This window comes from Copadichromis virginalis, linkage group LG22 (assembly GCF_057382275.1).
Source record: "Copadichromis virginalis isolate Kocher_CV1m ecotype Utaka linkage group LG22, C_Virginalis_male_GT1.1, whole genome shotgun sequence".
NCBI classification, from domain to species: domain Eukaryota; kingdom Metazoa; phylum Chordata; class Actinopteri; order Cichliformes; family Cichlidae; genus Copadichromis; species Copadichromis virginalis.
The window spans coordinates 21,884,598-21,907,318 of record NC_140638.1 but is presented as its reverse complement, the minus strand read 5'-3'; the positions used below and the strand labels follow the sequence as shown (position 1 = coordinate 21,907,318).

The following is a 22,721-nucleotide window of genomic DNA, read 5'->3' as shown; positions in this document are numbered from 1 at the left end:
GGAGCAACGGCAACGGCGAGATGGGGGTGGGGGATGTCAGAGGGCACAACAAGAGGCAGCAGAAACAAGAAACAGCATATTTAGGATTTACATGGTGATGTATCTGTGGTGTTGGAATATTGAAATATGCATTAAGTCATTATTATTATTATTATTATTATTATTATTATTATTATTATTATTATTATTATTATTATTATTATTATTAGTAGTAGTAGTAGTAGTAGTAAAATAATGTTTGCTTAAGACTTAGCTTTTTATTGTATTTTATTGTATTACAGTATATTTAAATTACTAATGAGCCATTTTAACGCCAGTTAATATGCTCAAATATTTTGGGTTTTTTTTCTACTTATTAAATAAAGTTCAGCTTTGCTTTTGCTCAAATATAACTAATTAACACAGAGTCATTTCGTAAAACTCATATCAGTCATTTAAGTTACATTATGTATTTACATTTTATTCACCCCTCCCTCCCCCGTCACTTTCCCCTCTCTCTTGTGATTGTTATCATCATCTTAAGTGGAGTCAAGTAAAGTCTCCAAAGGTCAGGTCTTGCGGTCAGGGTTTAGATAAAGGCCGATTAGAGATGAAAAAAGGAAACGTTGAACCGAAACCATTCTCTTTATTCTTTATGCCCAAACAAGTTATGAAATGTGGTACCGTGATTTGCATTGCTAATTTGTATGATCATGTGTGCAAAGCATTTGCTGTTCCAAATGAAAGAAATCCAAACAAAAGCATGACACTGTCATGGGGTTCTTTGGATTCTTATATCGGCAGTGGTCGTTTTTCCAGTTCTCCAGACGTGCAGTGTTTCAGCAAAAAGTCAATGAATGGTGATAATGGGAGCGCAAACCTGCTGCACACAGGGCTTGTAGCTGCTGTTTAGAAGTGGTCACATTTGAACTCTGCCTCTGAGGCGTAAAGACATCTTCACTGCACCAACGTGGCCAAAACATTTATTTAACACAGTTGCAGCAAATAAAGTTTTATTAAAAACTGGTGTGACTGTTTCTAAACTCCCAGCTATCAAAAATATCAGGCATTCGTGCTATAACTTAAAAACAATTACAGCTTGGGGACAACATTCAAACATCAACGTACCTTCAAGTGCAACATTTTAAAGAGCTGAGGTTGATGACTTCCTTAATCACATTGCTCTTTGAGCACACTGAGCTACTTTATCCAGGTGGTTATAACAGAGGTGCCTCCACACGTGCGATTTTCGAACTGCGAGGCTGAGTGTGGCTGCATGTATGTGGATGCATATCGTGTGTCACAGATAGGCGGTGTCATGTGGTCTCACAGAGAGGAGAGGGACATACTGTGGGTTTCCAGCACCCTCCGCTGTCCTTGTGCGCCCTCGCCTGTCCGAAAGTGAGAAAAGGCCCCGAGCAGCAGCCACCCCTCCCCCCGCGACGGATGAGAAGTGAGGGAAATTCCTTTGGCTTTCGCGTCCGACTCTTTCATCTCTTTGGAAAAAACCCCCTCACCTCTCTTCTTTCTTTTTGTTGCTCTATCTATCTATCTATCTATCTATCTATCTATCTATCTATCTATCTATCTATCTATCTATCTATCTATCTATCTATCTATCTATCTATCTATCTATCTATCTATCTATCTATCTATCTATCTATCTATCTATCTATCTATCTATCTATCTAAGATAAGATAAGATAAGATAACCTTTATTAGTCCCACACGTGGGAAATTTGTTTTGTCACAGCAGGAAGTGGACAGTGCAAAAGTTATGACGCAAAAATTAGAATACAATAAGAATAAATACAGTACACAGCTGTACAGAATAGAATAAAATAATATACTATATACAGTAGAATAAAATAGAATAAAAATATACAATAAGATAAAAATAGAATACGAATGCTATATACAACTGAGTAAAAATACAACGATGCCAGAAAAGATTATTGCACTTAGTGTTATTGCACATGTGTGGATGTGTGTGTTTGTTCAGTTAAAGTCTTTGTTGTGGAGTCTGACAGCAGTGGGGAGGAAAGACCTGCGAAATCTCTCCGTCCCACACCGTGGGTGCCGCAGTCTCCCACTGAAGGAGCTGCTCAGTGCTGTCACAGTCTGCTGCATGGGGTGGGAGACGTTGTCCAACAGGGATGACAGCTTAGCCGCCATTCTCCTGTCACTCACCACCTCCACTGGGTCCAGAGGGCATCCTAGAACAGAGCTGGAGGGCATCCTAGAACAGAGCTATCTATCTATCTATCTATCTATCTATCTATCTATCTATCTATCTATCTATCTATCTATCTATCTATCTATCTATCTATCTATCTATCTATCTATCTATCTATCTATCTATCTATCTATCAAAATGACATAATTACGTCCAAGAAATGAAAGAACTTGTTACTTTTGTTTTGAAAAATCATAAACACTGGTCATCGCGCAGTGTTTGTTGGTCAAGCGCCAAGATCCTCGCTCGTTACGTAATGGGTCGCAGATAAAATCTTGTGATCACCCTGAGATAACGCTTCGAAAATGCTTTTGCGCAATGGGTGACCTTGTGCATTTACAGTACATATTGTGTGTGGCTTAGATAGTAAAGGAGAGCGGATTGGTTTGGAGAGCTTGCTGGGTGTGGAACGCGGTTTACTTATTTACATAAAGCAATTTCCATAGCATGGAACGCAGTTATTATTATTTTTTATTCAATGCACATTTGATCCACATTCTTGTGGCACAAGTGCAGAAAACTGGACTGCAGTGTAGGCGCATCTCCAGTGTCTACTTCTTCAGGGGAAGATCAAAGAGTGGGGAGCGCCCCCCATGGCAGACACTGCAGAATGCGCCCCTTAGTTTTACTAGCCAGCCCAACTTGAACTTGACCATGGAGCCTGCGCAGTCTGCGTGTAATCCAATCCTTGGCCCCGGCGGTGCAGATCTGTCACAATGTTTGCTTTTAGCACAAAATGTGCTTCAGTGCGCGATGAAATTGCGCACGAATTAGTTTGGTGGTTGTTGAGCCAGCCGCTGGCTGAGGCGCACTGCGTTTCACACACAAGGAACCTGGAAGAAAATAACAATTTAGACTCTCCTCACTAAGGTGGCCCCTCCCGTCTCCGTTGCTTCAACTTGGCCTTGAAACGGGATGACGCAGCTACCAGAGAGTTAACTCGTTGACCTTGGAGCGAAACGAGTCCTGATGACTATACAGCTGGAAATCTCTGCTGTAAGAACTTCTTTTATCGCACTTCCCTGCTCCATCCCGCACACCCTACGCTATTACACGAAGGGCTTAGGGTATGGCTTACCATTAGTTCAGCAGCAGCAGGGCAACCCACCAGGTGCAAAGCCCCGATATTTCACAAGAGTGCATGCAATTCTTTAGTCTGGTATGTGGGTCCCTGGCATCTTTGAGAAAGGTGATATTTACAAGTCTGCCTGGTTGCAAATGTTTTTTCTTTTTTTTTTTTTTTTTTTTTTGCCAGAGTGCCGCTGTCATCAGTCCCCACTGCATGCTCATGTGCCTCTGTTTTCTCGCTGCTCTCCACTAATTTTAGCCTCTAATAATGAGCTATTGAGTTATACTGCCGGCAAGATCATCCTATTCACATTTCTGCCCTCAGTTTTCAGGGTTTTTTTTTAAATTTTTTTTAAATTTTTCCCACAACCGCCGTTCAAATAATGATGTGTGGATACAAACGGGCATCCCGTTGATTTGCATGTAATTGAAGGCGTGAGACACATAGGTCCCGCAGTGAATAAGCCCAATGTTTTAGGAGTTTTGTAGTTTTACAAATCTCAGTATAAGTTAAGTTGCTGCCTTTACCACACCTGGTTGACTAGAAAAATACCTGCACGGAGACAGCGGGCCTTACGTCAACTCAACTACGTCTGCAATGTTTTTTTGAGTTGTTTGTCTTTAAATTGTCCATCCCGTGGAGTTTTGTTTTGTTTTGTTTTTTAATTAAACTATCCAAGTCTTCATTTTTTCATTAAATTCCAGGTCGTGAACGCCAAACTGTGCAGGCCTTTCCCCTGCAAATGCCTTAAAACCAATGCTACTTTGATAATAATGGTTTTTAAACTATTTTGCAAGTTTCAAAACTCAATAGAAAATTATTAGGAAGATAGGAAAACAGTCCATGCAGAGGTATTTGATTTCTGAAGTAACTAAATGCAACCATTCTATTTCAATCTCCACATTCCGACAACATTTTAAAACGGGCGAGCCATTTCAGTCTCTATCTTTATAACCAGACAAACAAACAAGGAAAAATCACCTTGAGGTTAAGAAAAAGAAAACCCAATCAGTCGTTTTGTCGCGTTTTATTGACAGAGCTGCAGTTTTAATGACATTTACAATTTCGTCTTTGCTTTAGGAGTGCAGAAAGAGCAAAACCTCTGTAACGCAGCTTAACAGGTGCACATATTTAACCTCACTCCATTGCTCAAAATGTATATTTACAGTTAAAAAAATGGTTACGCTACAATTTAGAATGCAGTGTTGCATATTTGGGAGGAATTTTAGCGCTCACAATGCTATTATTGAAAAAGAAAACAAATGCACTGAAAAACCTACTTCGCTAAAAAATATTTTATTTAAATTTTGCAAAAATAATAATAAAAAAATCCCCAAAACACAACAACAGTAATAATAATGTGTGGATCAAATTAAAAATGTAACGATGATGCTAGATAAGGAGAAAATGACTTATTGTCGGCCTGATGGCATTTAAAAGCAAATAATACTCGCTGCAATCGGACGGTGGCTTCGGATCAGAAATACAACAGATGTGGAACCGACTGAACATGCAGTGAGAGGCAGCGCAGATCTGTATATTTACGGAGGTTCTCGCATGCCAATAAAGTGATTTCACATGCAGCTTACAGGCTATAGTTTAGCAGGCTGTTAACGCAACGTTTGAGCCCACGGCGAGAGAAACTGAAGCACAGCGAAAAGTTGCAGCAAATGTGTCAGTCAAGAGGGAACATTATTGGGAACACCGTGGGAGTAAGGATTTCCTAGAGAACTGTAGACCTTTAGTTTAGACTGCATGTGTGTCCCCCCCCCCCCCCCCCCAAAAAAAAGAAAAAAGAATGAAGTGGGCCAGCTTTCCTTGTTACTTTTATGCAGTCCGTCATAATCACAGTGCAGGCAGTCGTCCAGAAAATATGGAAAAGACAAGTGTGTGACCGCCTTGTGGTTCCCTGCTTTAACCACAAAAACATACTGGCTCTTATGTTTTGACAGCTTTTTTTGACAAAAGCACGTGCGATCAACACCGACATTTGACTACACGTTCTTAGCACCCTGTTTTATGTCCCAATTTATGTTATTAAGGATATAAATTTATAGCTGGGCATAACTTTATATAGACTGCTTTACCAAGGCTTCATGGGCTCAGGCCGCGGATCAAATGCGCTCTTTCTTTCTCTGACTGCATAACTTCAGTGCCAGTACAAACACGGGATTGAGCCTTGATAATGACCTCAGAGAAAAGCCTCCAGGCTCTGCTGCCAAATCCCAAAGCGCAGTCTTAGAAACTTTGCAGGATGCTTGAAATAGATCAAGGGGTGCACGTCAAATTTATGCCATTTAAATTCACTTTGATTTAGTGGAACTTACAGATATAAGATTAATCACCGTTTAGTCTTTCATTTTTTATCCCGCTTACGTTTGTGTGTAAATCAGAGAATACAATGCAAATCCGACAAGAATTCAATAGTGAATTGTCTAAGCGTTTAAAAGGTGTTTCTAACGAAGGTTCCTGCCACACGATTTAAGCACAAGCCAGTGGTGAATTGTGCGTCTCCTCGGCGGGCACTGGCCCCCTCCTGTTGTGTGTTCATTGTACTTTGGGATGTCTCGTGTCTGGACTGACCACATGGACGCGCAGACAGCCCCCATGGCTGGTCTTCTTACCAGAGGAGAGTAACATGAACAATTAAAGGACAGAACGGAGATTAAAAACACGATTCCTGATTTTTTTTCAAGAGTCTCTCTGAGACAAGAAACTTAAAAAAAATGGATAGAATACTTTTATTAAATGCAGCTTGATTTAACATGAACAAAGTCCATATGCCACAGTGTGGTTTAACGCAACCGTGTTTTTTGTTGTTGTTTTGATTTTGTTTGTTTTTTGTTTTTTAAAAAAAAAAAGCTTTTCCCGTATCGACGAGAACGCCACGAGGCAGTGTAATCAACAGGCCGGGCCTTGTAGCGAGACTCATAAATATTGTTGCATATTGCTGATGAATGATTTCATTACTTGAGCTTTCTTGTACGATGACTTCAGAACCAACCCCGACCAGCTCGTGTTGAATCCTCTTTACTTCAGCCTTACAATTATTCAAATCCACCGAATGCAATAACTTTTCCATTTGACTACTAAATAAATGTTGCATGTGACGCGGTTTATGGGTCTAAACGGAGATGTATTTGAAAAGGTAGAGCCTTTGCAATCCAAATCCATGGAAGGAACAGATTTCCCTTTGATCTAAAAAAAAATAGACAGCAGCCTAGTTCTGAATGTCATAATCTTTCACTTTAATAATAAGCGTTACAAACCCACGTTTAATGGCTCATTTGAAAAAACAAAACAAAGAAAAAACTTGGTAACGATAATCTGCTATTTATTTTACATTTTTAGTTACACTCAAAACATTAAGATTAAATCTCTTTGGGTGTTCTCTCTTTTGGATAAATGTGGAACTCATTAAAAAGAAGAGAAAAAAATATCCATCCCAAATACTCTCTCTCCATCTGCATCATATGCCTCTTAAATCAAGCACCTCCCCCCAAAAAGATAAAACATCAAGCACACTTTTTATTTATTTCTATTTTCTTTTTAACACAAACTGTCTTAAGCTTCCTTTTGTTTAACAACCTCAGTCCATCCCTTTTTTGTCGCCCGGTGCCAGCAAGTCTACGGTTCACAATATAAAACCAAACTGCCTAAATCCGTGTTTACTGTTTATTAATATCTAGTTTCACTTGATATATTATCGAAGTTAACGATGTGTTGGAATTTACTGTACAGTTGTTCATATTTTAGATAACAAATGTGACGGAACAATTTTTAAAAATTACTGTTCTCATATAAAGTATTTGGCTTGAAGCTAAACAGCTCCATCCATGAGTAGCAGCTTCTCTTTGGGTGTTTAGTTCCCCAGTCTCATAGCAGAAACAGTACACACGGGGACATGTAGGTGACAATTTATGGTGGATTTGGAAAATCTGGTAACAACCACGAGGGAAAATCCACCAGGTCCTACTGCAGTGAATAGACGGAGAGCCACTGGTCATAAACACTAACCAGCAGACCAGACACACACACACACACACACACACACACACACACACACACACACACACACACACACACGTTTTCTTTTTCACACATGTCTACCAAAAGAAGAAGAAAAAAAGAGAGAAAGAAACACCCCGAAAAGAATAATAAAACAAAACCCCAGCCCTATCCTTTTTACATTTCCAACGCTGGGATTCAAAGGTATAGGCCTACGTGCCACCCAGAAGAAGAAGTAGAAGAAGGAGCGGGTTCGAACTAGTTCGCAAGAGTAAACAGGGGAGATAACAAAATGACAGTAAAAGTTAATGTCCTCCAATAGCGTTCATTGGGACAGGAATTCTCACCCCCCTTCCGCTCTTTTCAAGAGCTCAGACGGTCTCTTCAAAGCCTGAATAGGCCGAGGGACTGGATGGCTAGACAGCAACATTCAACTTGACCTTGGCCTCCAACCGCGTTTACGTCCTATGCAAAAACACGCACGCACACCATGTCGAGAGCTTTTCTGATTTCTGATTTTGCATACTGTAAACATGTCTGAAGTCAAGTGTATAAAATAATCCCCCACAACACGAGATTATCTCTCATGTCCTCTTTTCTCTTTTTTAAAACTGCTATCGAAATACACAAGTGAACCCTGTCTCCTTTTCAGAACTACACGCATGCGCCTCATTATACGTGTTTATATATATTATATATGTGTTATTTCAATACCTCCAAGTTACTAGGATCAAACTTTTTTTTTCATCTTACACATCCTATCGGATAAAGCGCAAACAGAGGCGTATCAGCGGGAGACAGAAGTACCCTGTTTAATTCCGTGTGCAATGCACAGATATATCAGACTTTATTTTTACACTAAGAAGGTTCTGTTGTAAAGAGTGTTATAATATTAGAATTTGTACAGCGAGGCAAACAAAGGCAGTTCAGTATGCATGCGTAAAGGCTAAAAGCGTTGCATATGAGTCATATGTAACTTCCTGGGTCACAACGGTTTTCTTTCTTTTTTTAAAAAAAATTGTTGCATACCTTTAAATAATCGACTCTTGTTTGCATATTATATGTGAAAATAAGCATTTCTCCTCTCAAAATGACGAAATTCTATCATTTGGATGCATGAAACCTAAATGAGCGTAAGCACAGATTCATGTAAATTGTACCTTACGTTCTGTTTTGAAATTAATGCACATCATCCATGCTGGTTAAATCAAATATGACAAAAGTCAAACCCCTCGATAGGTGCAGTCACCTTCCCTTCGCCGCATTTTTCTCCATTTAATTATCTGCTGATGTTTACCGTCCTCTTTGCATAGCCCGGTCACGTGACCACATCTGGACCAATAACAGCGCCACATCTGCGCTCTTGTGCGCGTCAGAGTGGCTTTACTCTCCGGGAAGCAGTATCTCCCTTTTTTCAGTCTGAGGGCTTTTTAAAAAAGAGCCATAAGCTTCAATGTTGGATGCCGTGCTATGACAACGTCACTGCTCCTCCGTCCTCGCTGGGTCGACCCGTCGGTGATGTTCCTCTACGACAACGGCGGCGGTTCCGATGAAGTGAGCAAGAACATGGAGGGTTTTGCTGGTGGCAACTTTGCTGCGAACCAGTGCAGGAATCTGATGGCGCACCCCGCATCCCTGGCACCAAGCACGGCGTACTCGTCCAGCGACGTGCATACCTCCGGGATGGGCGAGCCTGTGAAACAGTGCAGCCCCTGCTCTGCAGCTCAGAATTCGTCCAGCGCGTCCCTGCCGTACGGGTACTTCGGTTACCCGTGCAGAATGTCGCATCACAGCAGCATAAAGTCGTGTGGAGCGCAGCCCCCCTCCGCGTATGGGGAGAAATACATGGACACGTCCGCCTCAGGCGACGATTTCGCCTCCCGGGCAAAGGAATTTGCTTTTTATCCAACGTATCCCTCTGGCCCGTACCAACCTGTCCCCAGTTACCTGGACGTCCCAGTAGTGCCAACTATCAGCGCGTCTTCAGAGGCCAGACACGAGTCTCTTCTGCCTATGGAGAGCTACCAACCGTGGACTCTCGCTTCCAACGGCTGGAACAGCCAGGTCTACTGTGCCAAGGAGCAGCCTCAGCCCGGACACATGTGGAAATCCTCCATACCAGGTAGGCATGTGCCTTACACAGAATCCATCCTTTACAGGAAGCAGCTTTTTGACAATTTAAGTCCGATAGTACACACAGCAAACCCAGTATGTATGGTGCAGTAGTACATGGCGTGTTGATAAAATCTCCCTCACTGTGGGAAGAACATCTCAAATGTATGACAAAACAAATGTAAGCGACAATACAGCAAAGGGCGTTAAAACGACTAGATTAATATGAGGACGCTTTAAAATGCGCTAAGTTGCGTTTTCCTTTGAGAAAATTACACAAATACATTTTTCTATTGTTTTATCAATCACTTATCATTAAAGAGTCAAGCCTGTCCAGTTGGTTTGAGGATTTCTCATTTTCATCAATAACCTCAAACATCATGAAATATTTTATTTTATTAAAAAAAAAGGTTGAAAGTGTGTCACTCAACTATTTACATTTTCTTTTTTTCTTTTTTTTTCGTGGGAGGGAAATTTTATTCTGAGAGTAAGTTTAGAGGCAGATTATCACATGTTCTTTTGTCTCTCTCTCTCTGTATTTTTTTTCCTTCTCAGACGCAGTGTCTCACGCCGGGGGAGACTCCGGGTCTTATCGACGTGGAAGAAAGAAGCGCGTGCCATACACCAAGGTGCAACTGAAGGAACTCGAGCGCGAGTACGCCGCCAATAAATTTATCACAAAGGACAAAAGGAGGAGGATATCCGCTCAGACCAACCTGTCCGAGCGACAGGTCACGATATGGTTTCAAAACAGACGCGTAAAGGAGAAGAAAATCGTCAACAAGCTGAAAACTATCAGCTAGTTTCTTTTTCTTTTTTCTCTTTTTCTCTTTTTTCTTTTTACACATTTTTTGATTTTTAGATGACGGACAAAATCTATGGGAAATTAAAACACACACACACACACACACACACACACACACACACACACACACACACACACACACACACACACACACACACACACACACACACACACACGGATTAGGGCAAGCAGCTCCTTCCCGGAGCTCCCCAGACAAACTTTCCGGACCCACCTCTTCCTGCTACTTGTTGTTAAATATTGTTCAGAGACTCAAGTGGGAGAAAAGAGAAAATGTATAGCTGCAGTAGGCGTGACTTCTTCTTCTTCTTGTTAATATTATTATTATTTTCTTTTGGCATGCTCACTCTCAAAGTGACCTCAGGTGTGTGCGCCACCGAGCTACACCTTTATCTAGACTACAACTTTTTAACGAGAGTGATAAATGGAAGATTCACAGGAAGTGACGGTGTGACAAATTTGGACCTTGTGGGATGTTAAATATTAATCAATCCCGGCTTCTTCTTCTTCTTCTTCTTTTTTTTTTAAAAACCTACCCACATGTTTAACTTGTATGAAGTATAGTTTTATCATATGAATCCGTGCTCTCATGCATATTCAGTCCATGGTGCAATTCTTATTATCATGCTTAGATAATCGTCATATGATATGACTGATGTGTGTTCATGTCAATCATAGCTTTTATAATGTGTGTGCGTATTCTTGTGTTTGTAAATAAGTGTAAAAGTAAATTCCGGCGTGATATCCAGGTTGTGTGTGAGTCCCAATATGTCCGCGTTAAAGTCCGTCCCAATAAAATATGGACTTGGTTGAATTTTATCTAAGTTTGTATCCTTTGAGTTTATTTGAGTGATTATAGCTCAATTTAATATAAACATTAGTTTTCCTTTAAACGTATTTACCTTACGTAAGAACAAAAAAAGGCGAATTTTCCTTTTTTACGAAATAGGAATTTAAAATACGATGAAGGCCCGCAGATTTGCTGTAGAGACGCACAGCCAGCTTTTACAGTTATACTATCTCGTAGTGGCTTTGCTGGGTTTGAGGTGAACTTTATCCAGAAATGCTATATACAAATTATATTTAGAAAGTCAAATATTTGAACTGTGCTGTAGACTCCCGTTTGGCTGTGGGATTAGAGGAAATAAATCAGTTGAGGCTGGTCTGTGCTGAAATATAAGCTTACATCGCCATCTAGTGACGACTGTGGAAAATACTGTAGTGGTCAGGACATCCCATTCAAAGCTTAGAGGCCTGAATAATAATAATAATAATAATAATAATAATAATAATAATAATAATAATAATAATAATAATAATGAACTTAGTCAGTAGCCCTAGTGTTTTAGCCTTGACTTTGACCACGCGGGAGAATAAACATACGCAGGAGGAACAAGTGGAACCACAATTTACTTTTTATTGAAGACATATTAAACTTTGCGATATGTCCGAAGTGCTCACACGGACTCACTGCACACTGGAAGCTATTGATTTAATATTAAAGTTTTTTTCCTTGTGTTAAAGTCAAAGTTAAGCGTTTGTGAAAGAGCGCCGAGATTGTGTGTTTTTTTAAACTAAAATCAAAGCAAACAAAAATGTATATTAATATTTATATAATTTGCAAAAAGCCCAAATATTTTCCGGATTGATGAATCAGAAAGTTTCTTTTGGCAAAGTATTCACCTTCGTTGGTCTTTGTTGAAAATGTGAGAGAACAAAAAAACAGTGAACACTTATGAGAATCCCCGTATCTGTTTGATTATGCTTTGTTGTTTTAAGTAGGCTTACATTGAAACTCCCTTTAAAAGGTCTAAGAGAATGCCTTAGAAATTTCGACCTATACCCAACGACTGGATTGCAGAGTTTATTCAGAGGGTTACGTGTTTGGTGTCTTCCCGACAGCACTGTTTCGCACGGAACTGTTTCATTTCAAAACAATGAAAAATAAAAACATGGAAATAAATAACATATTTAATGTGTGCTTAGATTTATTTTCCTAAATAAAATGTGAATTAAAAAGGTCAGAATTTCTAGGTAGAGTTGCGTACTAATCGCATTACCAGATTGTTGCCAGTCGTGAAATCGCAGACATCGCTATAGCCACTGGGTTAACCTTAAGGTTTAATAAAAAATAATAAATTAAATATTTAAATGTTGTTTATATATATATATATATATATATATATATATATATATATATATATATATATATAGATAGATAGATAGATAGTTAGATAGATAATTATTATTAATTTAAACATCTTATTTCATCTTATCATGTTTTTATCACCTAATGACGAGGACAATGTTGTTAATTTATAATTATTATTATTATTATTATTATTATTATTATTATTATTATTACTTACTTACTTACTTACTTATTTACTTACTATATAGTTTATTCATTAGCATAATCAATATCCTCTTTGTTGTTTGGTTATAGCCAAAACCCCAGTCGCTTAGTCTGACTAAAAATTTCAGCCTTATTTGTGTAGGTCTAATATCTACTTTATGTTCCTTTTTTGTTTGCTGTTCTTAGGCTTTGAACAGATTTTGATCAGCGAGTTTAATTTACCATTCATACGGTATTTACTTTCGTTTGCGCGTTAAAAACCCACCTTAGTAGGATGAAAACAAACATTTGCTATGGGTTGCATAAAGTAAGTCAACAGTGGGCCGGACTATGAACCGTTTTTAAATGCTCTGTAGTGCCATATCTTGTGCTCCTATCACGCACATGCCCAGCTGGCTGATCAGGACAAACACCAGAGCCATGTGAGACAGCAGTCAGAGAGCAGGAAATGTGATGTTACGTCTCTGCCACGTTTTCTGACGTCGGCGCGGCGGGGCGCGCACGTGTTAAACAAGCACATAGATGTGGAGAAAAGTTTGATGTCTGACTCCAGAACGCGCCTCTGCTCCCGAAAAACACGCACAGGAAAGCGTTGAAGAGGCGGAAGCTGCGGAGCGGAAGTTACTTGTGGCATTACCTAAGTGTAAGTTTATTGGCTACGAGGAAGTAGAGCGTGTTGCTATTGGCTTAGTGAAAACCAAAACAAACACGAAAGTCCCGCCTGCAGCCTGAGAAACAACGTGAGAGTCCAAAGCTCAAAGCACAATGCTCCGCCTACCCCTCTCTCCTCGCGAGAGCTATCTTTGATTGGACCGTGGCTAGAAAACTCTGGAGGCTGGACCGCACTGTGTTCAAAAATTGAATTCTGCTGCCACACTAAGGATAAAGAGTGTATTACAGCTTGTTTTAGAGAATAAAAAGGTTTCAATTAGCATGTTGTAGAATGTCAAATAAACTAGAGAATGAGTTTTGAAAGCGCAGAAATTTCAACGCGTTTCTATTTTACTATCAGCTTTTAATTTACACAGTGGAAGGTAATGATAAAACAAAAACAAAACAAGCAATGGACAAAAGTCACTGTTAGTGTTTTCTTTAAATAAAAAATGCGTCCTATGAAATAACACTGGACAATTTGACATGCTTAGATTGTAGAAACTGTGTTGTACACGATGCACAACATCACTCCACGCGCTGTCAGCCGTGAATGAGCTCTGCATTCAGGGCCGGCTCTTTGCTTTGCTCTTTACATTGACCTTCGCTGTCTCTGAGCATAATGGAGGACAGGCCTGCAACCTTCACTTAGCCTGCAGTGCAGCTTTCAAGCTTGATAGCGTGATTTTGGAAGATAATCTTGTAATACAGCACAAAGACCCCAAGCGGACATAAGCTTACCCAAGACCGTGACAGCGGGCCAATAGAAGCACTTGACCGAGATTATATGAAAGCCTCCTCCATGCCCCAGTCGGCGCCTCAGTCTTTATAGACAGAGCGGGTTTCCTGTCCGGATATCAGATCATCTCATTTGGTTTCATGTATAAATGCCCCAAAATGTACTGTCTTCATTCACGAAGGGTATACAGACTAGATTTAAGAAGGATGTACCGGCAAGGATGCGTCAGTCAAAGCTAGCCACTCGTTTGTAGGTTTGCGAACACCCCCAGCACAAAATTGTTCATTTTAAATGGTGGTCAACAATAACAAAGATCATTATACATAATATGTCGAATCAATTGTGTGATCAGTTGATCTGTGATAACTTGAATTCTTATTATGTGGGCAAGTCGAAAAGACTCCACGGAAACGAAAGAAATACATCTGTTGTTGTTTTTTAGAACCTGCTGTCCTTCTCTTATATAAATAGCAAATTCACTGAATCATCTTACCTGATTTAGAAGATTCATTTATAATAAGTGAAGCAAATTGTGGGAGTTTCACATTTGTTTGTGAATCCACGTAAAGAAAAAAAAAAGAATTAAAATCCACTTGACAGTTTAAAGTATAATCTGTTATTTCACGATGATTTGGTAACCATGAGGGCCATTTATATTTGTGAACGAAAGTAGAATTTTTGAAGTCGCCCATTATTATTTGAGCTTAGATTCAGCAATTAAACAAAAGAAAAAAGAAAGAAAAGAAAAGAAAAAAAAAGAAAAAAGAAAAAAGAAAAAAAGCAAGAAACTCGGCGTTGCGTCCGCAAGATGTCAACATCTTGAGAAGATCATTTCAGCGCCGAGCAAGCTGAAAAAATATACAACAGAAAAGGAAAATACTGAAGGTTAATGTGGTGTAAAAATGTGACTTTTTAGTAAGAAAGAAAGAAAGAAACGCAGGTCGGGATTTGCGTTATTTGACGCACACTGCGCCTGTTTTAAGACCCCAAACAGATTTTTTCTCTCTCCTCGTTTAAGTAAAAATAAACGTCGCATGGTCGTGTAATTTTATCAAATGTCCTTTCAAAGCGATCGTTTTTTTCATGTTGTGGGAGATCGCAACTAAACACTAGAACTCAACCAAAGATCTGGCGCATGTAGGCTTCTAGTTTTATTTATTAGAGGACTGAAATCCAACTGGTTACCTATAAGAAATAAAATAACTAAGATCTTCTAAGAATACTCACAATTTCTGGGTTTATTTGCCGAACGCTTTTTATGTAAAAAAAAATGAATTTTCTATTTCATTATTCTATTTTGTACTTTGTGAGGAGTTTTATTTTTATTAATGAAGATGAAATCCTTTAATTTCGCTTTACTCGCGTCTTGGTTCTTTCTCGTATTCCTTGTTATTCTTTCAAATGACCTCTTTGTAAATATTCTTTTATTCCCCACACCACTTTATGTCCTTTTGTCCAGTCCCGCTCCTCCTGGCGCCTTGTTTCTCATGACACCCTCTGCAGGCTAATCCAGCCTTGTGATTCTCCCCTGACTAGCCGGAGGCGCTCCCGTTGACCGTGGAGTTGGTCAGTTTCGCCTTGGAGCCCTTGTGTGGTCCGCCAGGCCTCTCTGTCATCGCCCTCGTTTCTGTCACCTGTGGATAAATCAACAGATGTTCGCTTAATCAGGTTCACGTTTGCTGATATATTCCAGCTCGTTCGTTTGTACGCAACCAAGTGCGAGCTCTGATTGTTTCATGTTTCAGTCTGATGGTTTTATAATCCCCCAGTAAGATGGTGGCGGCTGAGCAAGCCCATGTACAATTCAAGTTCAAAAACACTTTATATATTAATGTAGTGCGATTTTTTAGGACACACAAGCAGACGAATTTGCAGTTTGAAGAACTGCTTTGGCGAAACAGAAATAAAGGAAGCCATGATTAGTCTACTCTAGGCTAATCTGTTGGCTATTTTGGTAGTGCAGTTCCCGGCTGGTTTATGCGCAATAAAGCAAAGTGTTTAGTAAAATTGTGTTTTATTGAAAATATAGGAACACGCTCATTAAAAGGCACAATCAAACACCTGTGTTCTTTTTGTGTTGGTCGACTGTTTGTGTATTTGTTTAGACTAAGGAAGATTTTGAGATGAAGAATCTAGTCAATAGATCCTCTGAGGTGCAGGTGTGGTGGCCTATTTCTCAGCCACAGAATGAAAACAAAAAACAGCCTGTAGTAAAGCTCTGAGCTTTTTCTTTTCCTTGAAGACTGAAACTACAGGAGGTTTCACTGCAGGAGATTGAATACTCCTATTTAGCCCCCTTTACGGCCTATAGGGCCTACCTGACAGGGCGTTAAACTGTACTTTCAGATCCTCCCCACACTTGATTGTTTACTTGTTGTCTGACAAGGTTTTATGGCACAAGGATTGGGCAATCTACACGTCGCATTCTCGTCCTGACTACAAAAAAAGAAAAAAACGGAAAAACAATGCCAAACTATGCCACTATGCCAAACCAAGGACTCTTATTTTGAAGTGTTGCTATTTTATGCACAATTTTCTTTAATTGCGTGTTTGTTCTAAAAAAGCAAATCCAATGTGTGTTTATGCGTGCTGTGTGCGTTAAAGAAAACACAACAAGGAAACTTTAAGGTCATAAAAACGAGTGCCCTTGAGTAAAGTCACTTATTTGTCTGTCTTGGTGTCAAATCTATTGAATAGTCTCGCGTGGTTATGTCTTATACCCCAACCCCCTTTATTATTACTATTATTGTTATTATTATTATCATAAAACTTATCAGCTAGATGCTGACTGTGGATACTAGGCACAAGACAAAGCTGAACTCTAAGGGGTCGCTTTGAGCACGAAGTCACACAAGGAGTGTGTTGTTTTCTCTTCTATTAATAATTTGGATAAAAACCACAGCAGACGGTTAGGGCCCACAACTCTAATAACAGACATACTATTAGCTGCTTGCAATTATAAATTCACGTTATCAGGCAATCTTGCGACTCAAGGCATGAGTGGATGCAAAGGCAATTAAATGGAACTCCATCCGGGGCAAATGGAGCCCTTTGCTCTTTGTGAAGGACCCCCTCTCTCCCCGAACTTGAAGTCGACCGAAGAGACAAAGCTTTGGCTTTGAGAGCTTTTACGCAGCGCCAGACGGCAGTTTTTTTTCTGACCAAAAACAACACACGAAAGGCGGACTGAGGATCCACAGAACGACTTCCTTTAACGAAAGCACATTTGACATAAATCTGGCTCTCAGCTCACTTGTATCAACTGTTTTATGATCACTGTCTTTGTTAAAATTAACAAAAATTGTAATATTTCTAGACATTTCTTAGAGAAATACCGATTTATTCAAAGGAGAACTCTTACCTTAGCTGTGTACAGACACATGTTTCTATGTTGCTGAAATTCCCCAGCTGCTGACTTTGAGTCAGTGTAGGTGGTGACTTCCTATCACGCTTGACCGATTTTGTGGTGTCTGTCTGGCTTGAGGGGAAAGGCGCACAAGAATACTATAGCAGCTATAAAAACCCAGGTCTGTGCAGTGCTGGCTTTGGTTTTCCTGGGCATCCTGTCCTCAATTACAGCTTAAAAGCTTCGGCACAACTCTTAGAATTTGTCTGGATTGACCAAGAGGCGGAGCGTGTGACCGCAAAGACACTCGAGTTGTTTGTGTCCCTGCAATTTATCCACATTAAACTGCCTGTAAGGGTCTGGAACGATTCATATCAGGTTTTTTCCGTTTTTCTTTTTGACACAATCGCTGGGTTCTAGTATTAGTTGGTTCTCGCACAGTATTATTAGTATGTATGATATTTCAAGGTCATGTTTCACATGTGCCATCAAGAGCCCCTCGAATCCCTATATGCACATTGGGCAGTGGGGGCAGACCAGCCGCGGCGGTCTTAATCCGAGCTCAGGTCTCTCATTCACAGCACATTAGAGTCAAGTTGCAGCCTCTCCAAAACAAGCTCCACGGTGGCCTCAGAGCAGGGAGCCGGGGAATGTGCACTGTGGCGTGTTTCCCCAATTCAAATAGCAGAAATTTATTTCACAGGATTCAACACATTTCTTATCTTGTTTTACTTTAGTTTCTGTGAGGAATAGACTCCATATGACCATATGACAATCTTAACCATTTGGATTATCTACATCCAATACTTAAAAATATTCATAAAGTACATTAGTTGCTAACATGTTCCGAGCTATAATTGTAAAAATACTGACAGCGCTGTTATTTTAAAATAATCCATTAATATGTGTTTAGAAACGATTTTACACGGTGGTGAGATTTACGTAAATGTTTTTCGTTGTTCATCTGAGTAAAAATATCACGGAACTGGTGGAAGTTATTATTTGTCAGTACATAATGATATCTAAATGTCATGTAAATTTCTGGACGCCGTCTTCTTGCTTAACAGTGAACATTTGGATACATATTTGGACCAAAATGCTGCGAGATCGCCATGCGTAAAAGTGGAGCAAGCTTGACTGTTGCAACTTTAAAAGCTGCCAGCAGATGCATAAAATTGTTAACTTGAAGCAAAGCAGAAGAGCGAGGCGAAACCCGTTAAAAATGGAACAATGTTGTTATTCAGCAACAAGCTAATTAAATATGGACATTGAAGCATTCTATATTTAGGCAACAGACTGTATCTTTCAGCTGATGAGTATTTTTCTCAACAATTGATCGCTGTTGCTTGCGGAATATCTGTCAGTTTCTTCTAATGTTGAGGGTACGTATTAACTATCACAATAATTTCAAGTAAACGTCTTAATATTATTATTTGATAATCCATTAATGGCACAAGGTTTTGTACACACACTGTGTGTTTTATGTCTTGAAGTTAGAAACTGTTCCTCGAGCTACCTATTTTAAAGACGTTTTGAATTTATCCTGTCAAAATTCCAGTTTGGTCTTATAATGGTTCTAAGACAAGGCTGTGGCCAGCTGAAACATTAGCCGCTACTTTGAACATGACCCTGATAACCAAATGCCCACTCAGCCAAATGCTGTGCCGTAAAAGCCACCTAATGATGACCACTCAGACATTTCTAAAAGCGGACTTTACAAATAAGCTGTTTTCTTCCTCTGATAATGTGTTGTTCGAGTTATATAGTTCATATTAGATAGTTTGGACAATGTAGTGTTCATGATCCTTCTTTTTTTTTCATTTTGCTATTAAACAAGTCTTCATGCACATTTCCCCCCGAAAGACTGAAAAGTGATTTCAGCATCTGAGGTGTAAATAGACTGCATAAAACTTTGACTGCAACAGGCAGCATCCATTTATGGTTCATCATTCTCCTGACACGGTTGCATGTTAAGGAATTTATTTTTAAGCAAACATGGCGATAAAAGCACCAATGTCAAGCTTTAGGACACACAGCAGCACACTCTTACACTCCTACACGCACACACTCTTTCCTGCAAGCGCACGCGCGACGTGGCGCGCGCTCACACACTATACGCGCGCACACACTGCACGCACACACAAGTGGGGCCTGAAAATCTGTCAATTTCTGCCGTGTGGTCGGTCACGTGACCTCCTCCTCCGTGGAGTGGATGGAGATGACTCTCACGTCAGCCTACGTCTCCCAATTTCTGCTTAGCGAACCTGCTTCAAAGAGGCAAGAGGCACGGCGCTTCAGAGCCATGTTCAGGGCGGTTATAGAGGAATCGTAGCCCAGCAGAGAGTTGTAGAAGTGGGTGAATACGATGATGGATTTTGACGAAAGGGTCCCCGTCGGATCGAACATGTATCTGCCCAGCTGCACGTATTATGTGTCGGCGGGCGCTGATTTCTCCGGTCTTCCATCGTTTTTGTCCCAGACCCCGTCCACCCGCCCCATGACATACTCCTACTCCTCTAACCTCCCGCAGGTTCAACCCGTCAGAGAAGTGACATTCAGGGACTATGCAGCCATTGATGCATCCGGTAAATGGCCGCACCGGGGGAACTTGCCTCAGTGCTACCCCAGCGCGGAGGACATGGTACACCGGGACTGCCTGTCAGCTCAATCCGCCGTCGTAGGGGACATGTTCGGTAAAAGCAGCCCAGCAGCCGCCGCTGCCGCATACCACCACCACCACCACCACGCGAGTGCTGGCTCCGCTGCTACCAATTTCTATGGGAATGTGGGCAGAAATGGAGTGCTGCCGCAAGCTTTCGACCAGTTTTACGAGACGGCGTACGGGAACGCGTCGGAGAGCTCCTCCGCGAATGGCTACTCAGGGGACAAAACGGCGACCAAGCCTCCCGGCTCCGTGCAGGAGGAAGCGCCATCGTGCCCGGACAGCGAGTCGAAGGAGCAGCGGGATGAAACGAGCAGCCCGGAGTTGTCTTCCGGCAACAATGAGGAGAAAACCGGCGGCAGCAGTACGTATTAAAGTCAGCGCCTCGGTTATGAGAGAAAGTTTGCAATCTTGCGCGCCGCTGTTAAAAATTTTATATGCTGTTTTATAAGCATATAAGGTTTATAGAGGGCCTGCAGACCCCCCACCCCCTTCCCACCCCCCAACAAAACTTTGTTATAAACTGCAGGATCACGTGTTTGGAGTTGAAATTGGCCGTGAAAGACACCAAGGCGGATATTTTTCTGTAAAACTCCCCGATGTTTACCAATATATATAATATATATATAATATATATAATATATTACCAATATATATATATACACCCAGTAATGCCCAGCAATGAGTTGCTATACAGATCCGCGTTGATTATATCCACTTATTATGACCGTGCTTGTTTCACGGGTTCTTAGCGTTAAAAAGATCCCTTGCATGTAATTGAGGGTGGTGCCTCTGGTTTAAGGTTTAGCACACACGAGGTCTTATGTTAAAGCTAGCATGGAGCTGCTGTTCCTACTTGTACATTTCCCCTTTATTTGCTCTGTAAAAAACAAAAAACAAACAAACCAAAAAAGCTTTCACGTAAAACTCAATGCAGCAGAGTCTCATTTACCTGCGTCTACCAGAGGCGTCTACTTTAAAGTGAACTTGTTGTTTTCACTTGCTAGTAAAGGTCAAAGCCCAAGTGTATTGTCTAGCGAGCCAGCAGCGAATGGCTTGGTAATCTTTCCAGTGTAATATAATATCAGTATATATGACACTTGAAAGGTTGAAATGGGAAATATGTTATTAATGCTTCATGTTCAGGAAATCCTCTCATGCGTAATCTGGGCGACATCCCACCCGTATAAATCTCTTTCTGTAAAATAGTCACGGCTAATTTGAAGTGTTTAGATTTTCTGTGACGCCTGTATTTCTTCTTCTCCCTCTTCTATTTTTGTGGCTTTCAGGTGGACAGAGGACCCGGAAGAAAAGATGCCCTTATTCCAAATATCAAATCAGAGAACTTGAAAGAGAATTCTTTTTCAGTGTGTACATAAACAAGGAGAAGCGGCTGCAACTGTCTCGGATGCTCAACCTGACCGACCGACAAGTAAAGATCTGGTTTCAGAACCGTCGCATGAAGGAGAAGAAACTAAACAGAGACAGATTACAATATTATACGTCCAATCCTCTGCTTTAGGGGGGTCGGGGAGAAGACGGCCACAGCTCCATTAGTCCTCTGCTTGTGGGACTGGTTACGTTTACAGACTGACTGACTCGCCTGGCTGTGTCTCTCCCCGTGTACATTGTGTACCACATTGGCCGCAGCAGCAGCAGCAGCAGCAACACTGCTCGATGGTTAATTTCAAGTTCGAGGACAACAGTATCTTGTGATCTGCAATACTCAAACAAAGAGGGAGTACGAACAGAGGCGGTCCGCGGACTTTGATTTCGCTCCTCATTGTCTCACTTTTGAAAATGTAGATTTTTTGACATCGCCAAGACTGTGTTTGCGAAGGCCTTGTTCATAATGTGACCTAAGACGCTTCATTTTCCTTTCGCGCGAGAAAAAAAAAAGAAAAGAAAAAAAGACGTAATGAATTGACTGATCTAGTGTATTTTGTATTCAAAAGATCTGATTTTTTTCTCCTGTTTTTCAAATCAGAAAACTTGTGGATTTAGGCTGATGGTGAATATCTTGCCAACCGAATCTATATTGGTGTGACCAAATAATGAATCCGACGGATGACAATGATGTGGGTTTTTTCTTGTTTTGTGTGCTTATTTATTTTGTAGCCTCTCGTTTACCATCTTACTTTGATGCCACGGCTATCCAAGCTAAAATCGGTTAATACACGCTGACTACTGGGATCCCATGTTGTAGTCTGACCTGACCTCAAAACGAGCTTTTGTCGTATTTTCTGTGCCCTGCAAACCAAGGATTAGCAGACTAATTTTGTATTTTGCGTATCTTTCAATTTCCAAATCAATTCTAAGATGTCTCTTTTGATTTTATCAATCCAGTATTAATAATCCAGGTCTATGGGTCCGTGTGGATTTGCACTGAGGTACACGCCCCGAGATGTTCACAACAGGTAACCTTACGCGGTGGGCCCCTTCGTTTTAAACAAGATTTTCAGTTCACGATTCTTGAATCTTGACAATTGTCGTTTAAATAAAACAGAAAAAAAGAAGAGAAAAAGAAAGATGAAGATTAAAAAGATTAATTTTTAATCTTAATTTTTACCGTCAGGGCGAGGCTGGCCAGGATGATCACACTGAATTTAACTGCTTGGTCTGCCCGAAATATTGTGTATCATCATTATATCATTATATTTCCAAATAATAAAAAGTGGAATATTACCGAAAATCAACTTGACTTGTATTTTGTCAGTGACTTTGCTTTTTCAATGTGTGT

The 22,721-nt window shown here is 40.5% G+C and overlaps 2 protein-coding genes and 1 long non-coding RNA gene across 3 annotated transcripts; 2 read left to right on the top strand and 1 right to left on the bottom strand.

Moving 5' to 3' along the window:
* Window positions 1-8,762: 8,762 nt before the first annotated feature.
* On the top strand, window positions 8,763-10,207 carry hoxa13a (homeobox A13a). Its single transcript, XM_085445777.1, has 2 exons — window positions 8,763-9,414; window positions 9,960-10,207. Exons 1-2 carry the CDS (start codon window positions 8,763-8,765, stop codon window positions 10,205-10,207), a joined length of 900 nt encoding a protein of 299 aa, XP_085301903.1.
* Window positions 10,208-15,100: 4,893 nt separating this feature from the next.
* On the bottom strand, window positions 15,101-17,577 carry LOC146683354 (uncharacterized). Its single transcript, XR_014917762.1, has 2 exons — window positions 17,335-17,577; window positions 15,101-15,607 (listed from the first exon to the last, which is right to left on the bottom strand). It is a non-coding gene; the product is annotated as an uncharacterized LOC146683354 (long non-coding RNA).
* Window positions 17,578-19,584: 2,007 nt separating this feature from the next.
* On the top strand, window positions 19,585-22,666 carry hoxa11a (homeobox A11a). The gene is made up of 2 exons (XM_085446539.1): window positions 19,585-20,345; window positions 21,271-22,666. The coding sequence occupies exons 1-2, from the start codon at window positions 19,685-19,687 to the stop codon at window positions 21,501-21,503; spliced, it is 894 nt and encodes a 297-aa protein (XP_085302665.1). The 5' UTR covers window positions 19,585-19,684; the 3' UTR covers window positions 21,504-22,666.
* Window positions 22,667-22,721: the final 55 nt, after the last annotated feature.

Excerpts from the sequence above, each read along its gene's own strand:
- hoxa11a (XM_085446539.1), top strand. The coding sequence starts at position 19,685 with ATGATGGATTTTGACGAAAGGGTCCCCGTCGGATCGAACATGTATCTG. Across the intron at positions 20,346-21,270 it reads GGAGAAAACCGGCGGCAGCA|GTGGACAGAGGACCCGGAAG; the intron begins GTACGTATTAAA and ends TGTGGCTTTCAG.
- hoxa13a (XM_085445777.1), top strand. The coding sequence starts at position 8,763 with ATGACAACGTCACTGCTCCTCCGTCCTCGCTGGGTCGACCCGTCGGTG. Across the intron at positions 9,415-9,959 it reads GTGGAAATCCTCCATACCAG|ACGCAGTGTCTCACGCCGGG; the intron begins GTAGGCATGTGC and ends TTTCCTTCTCAG.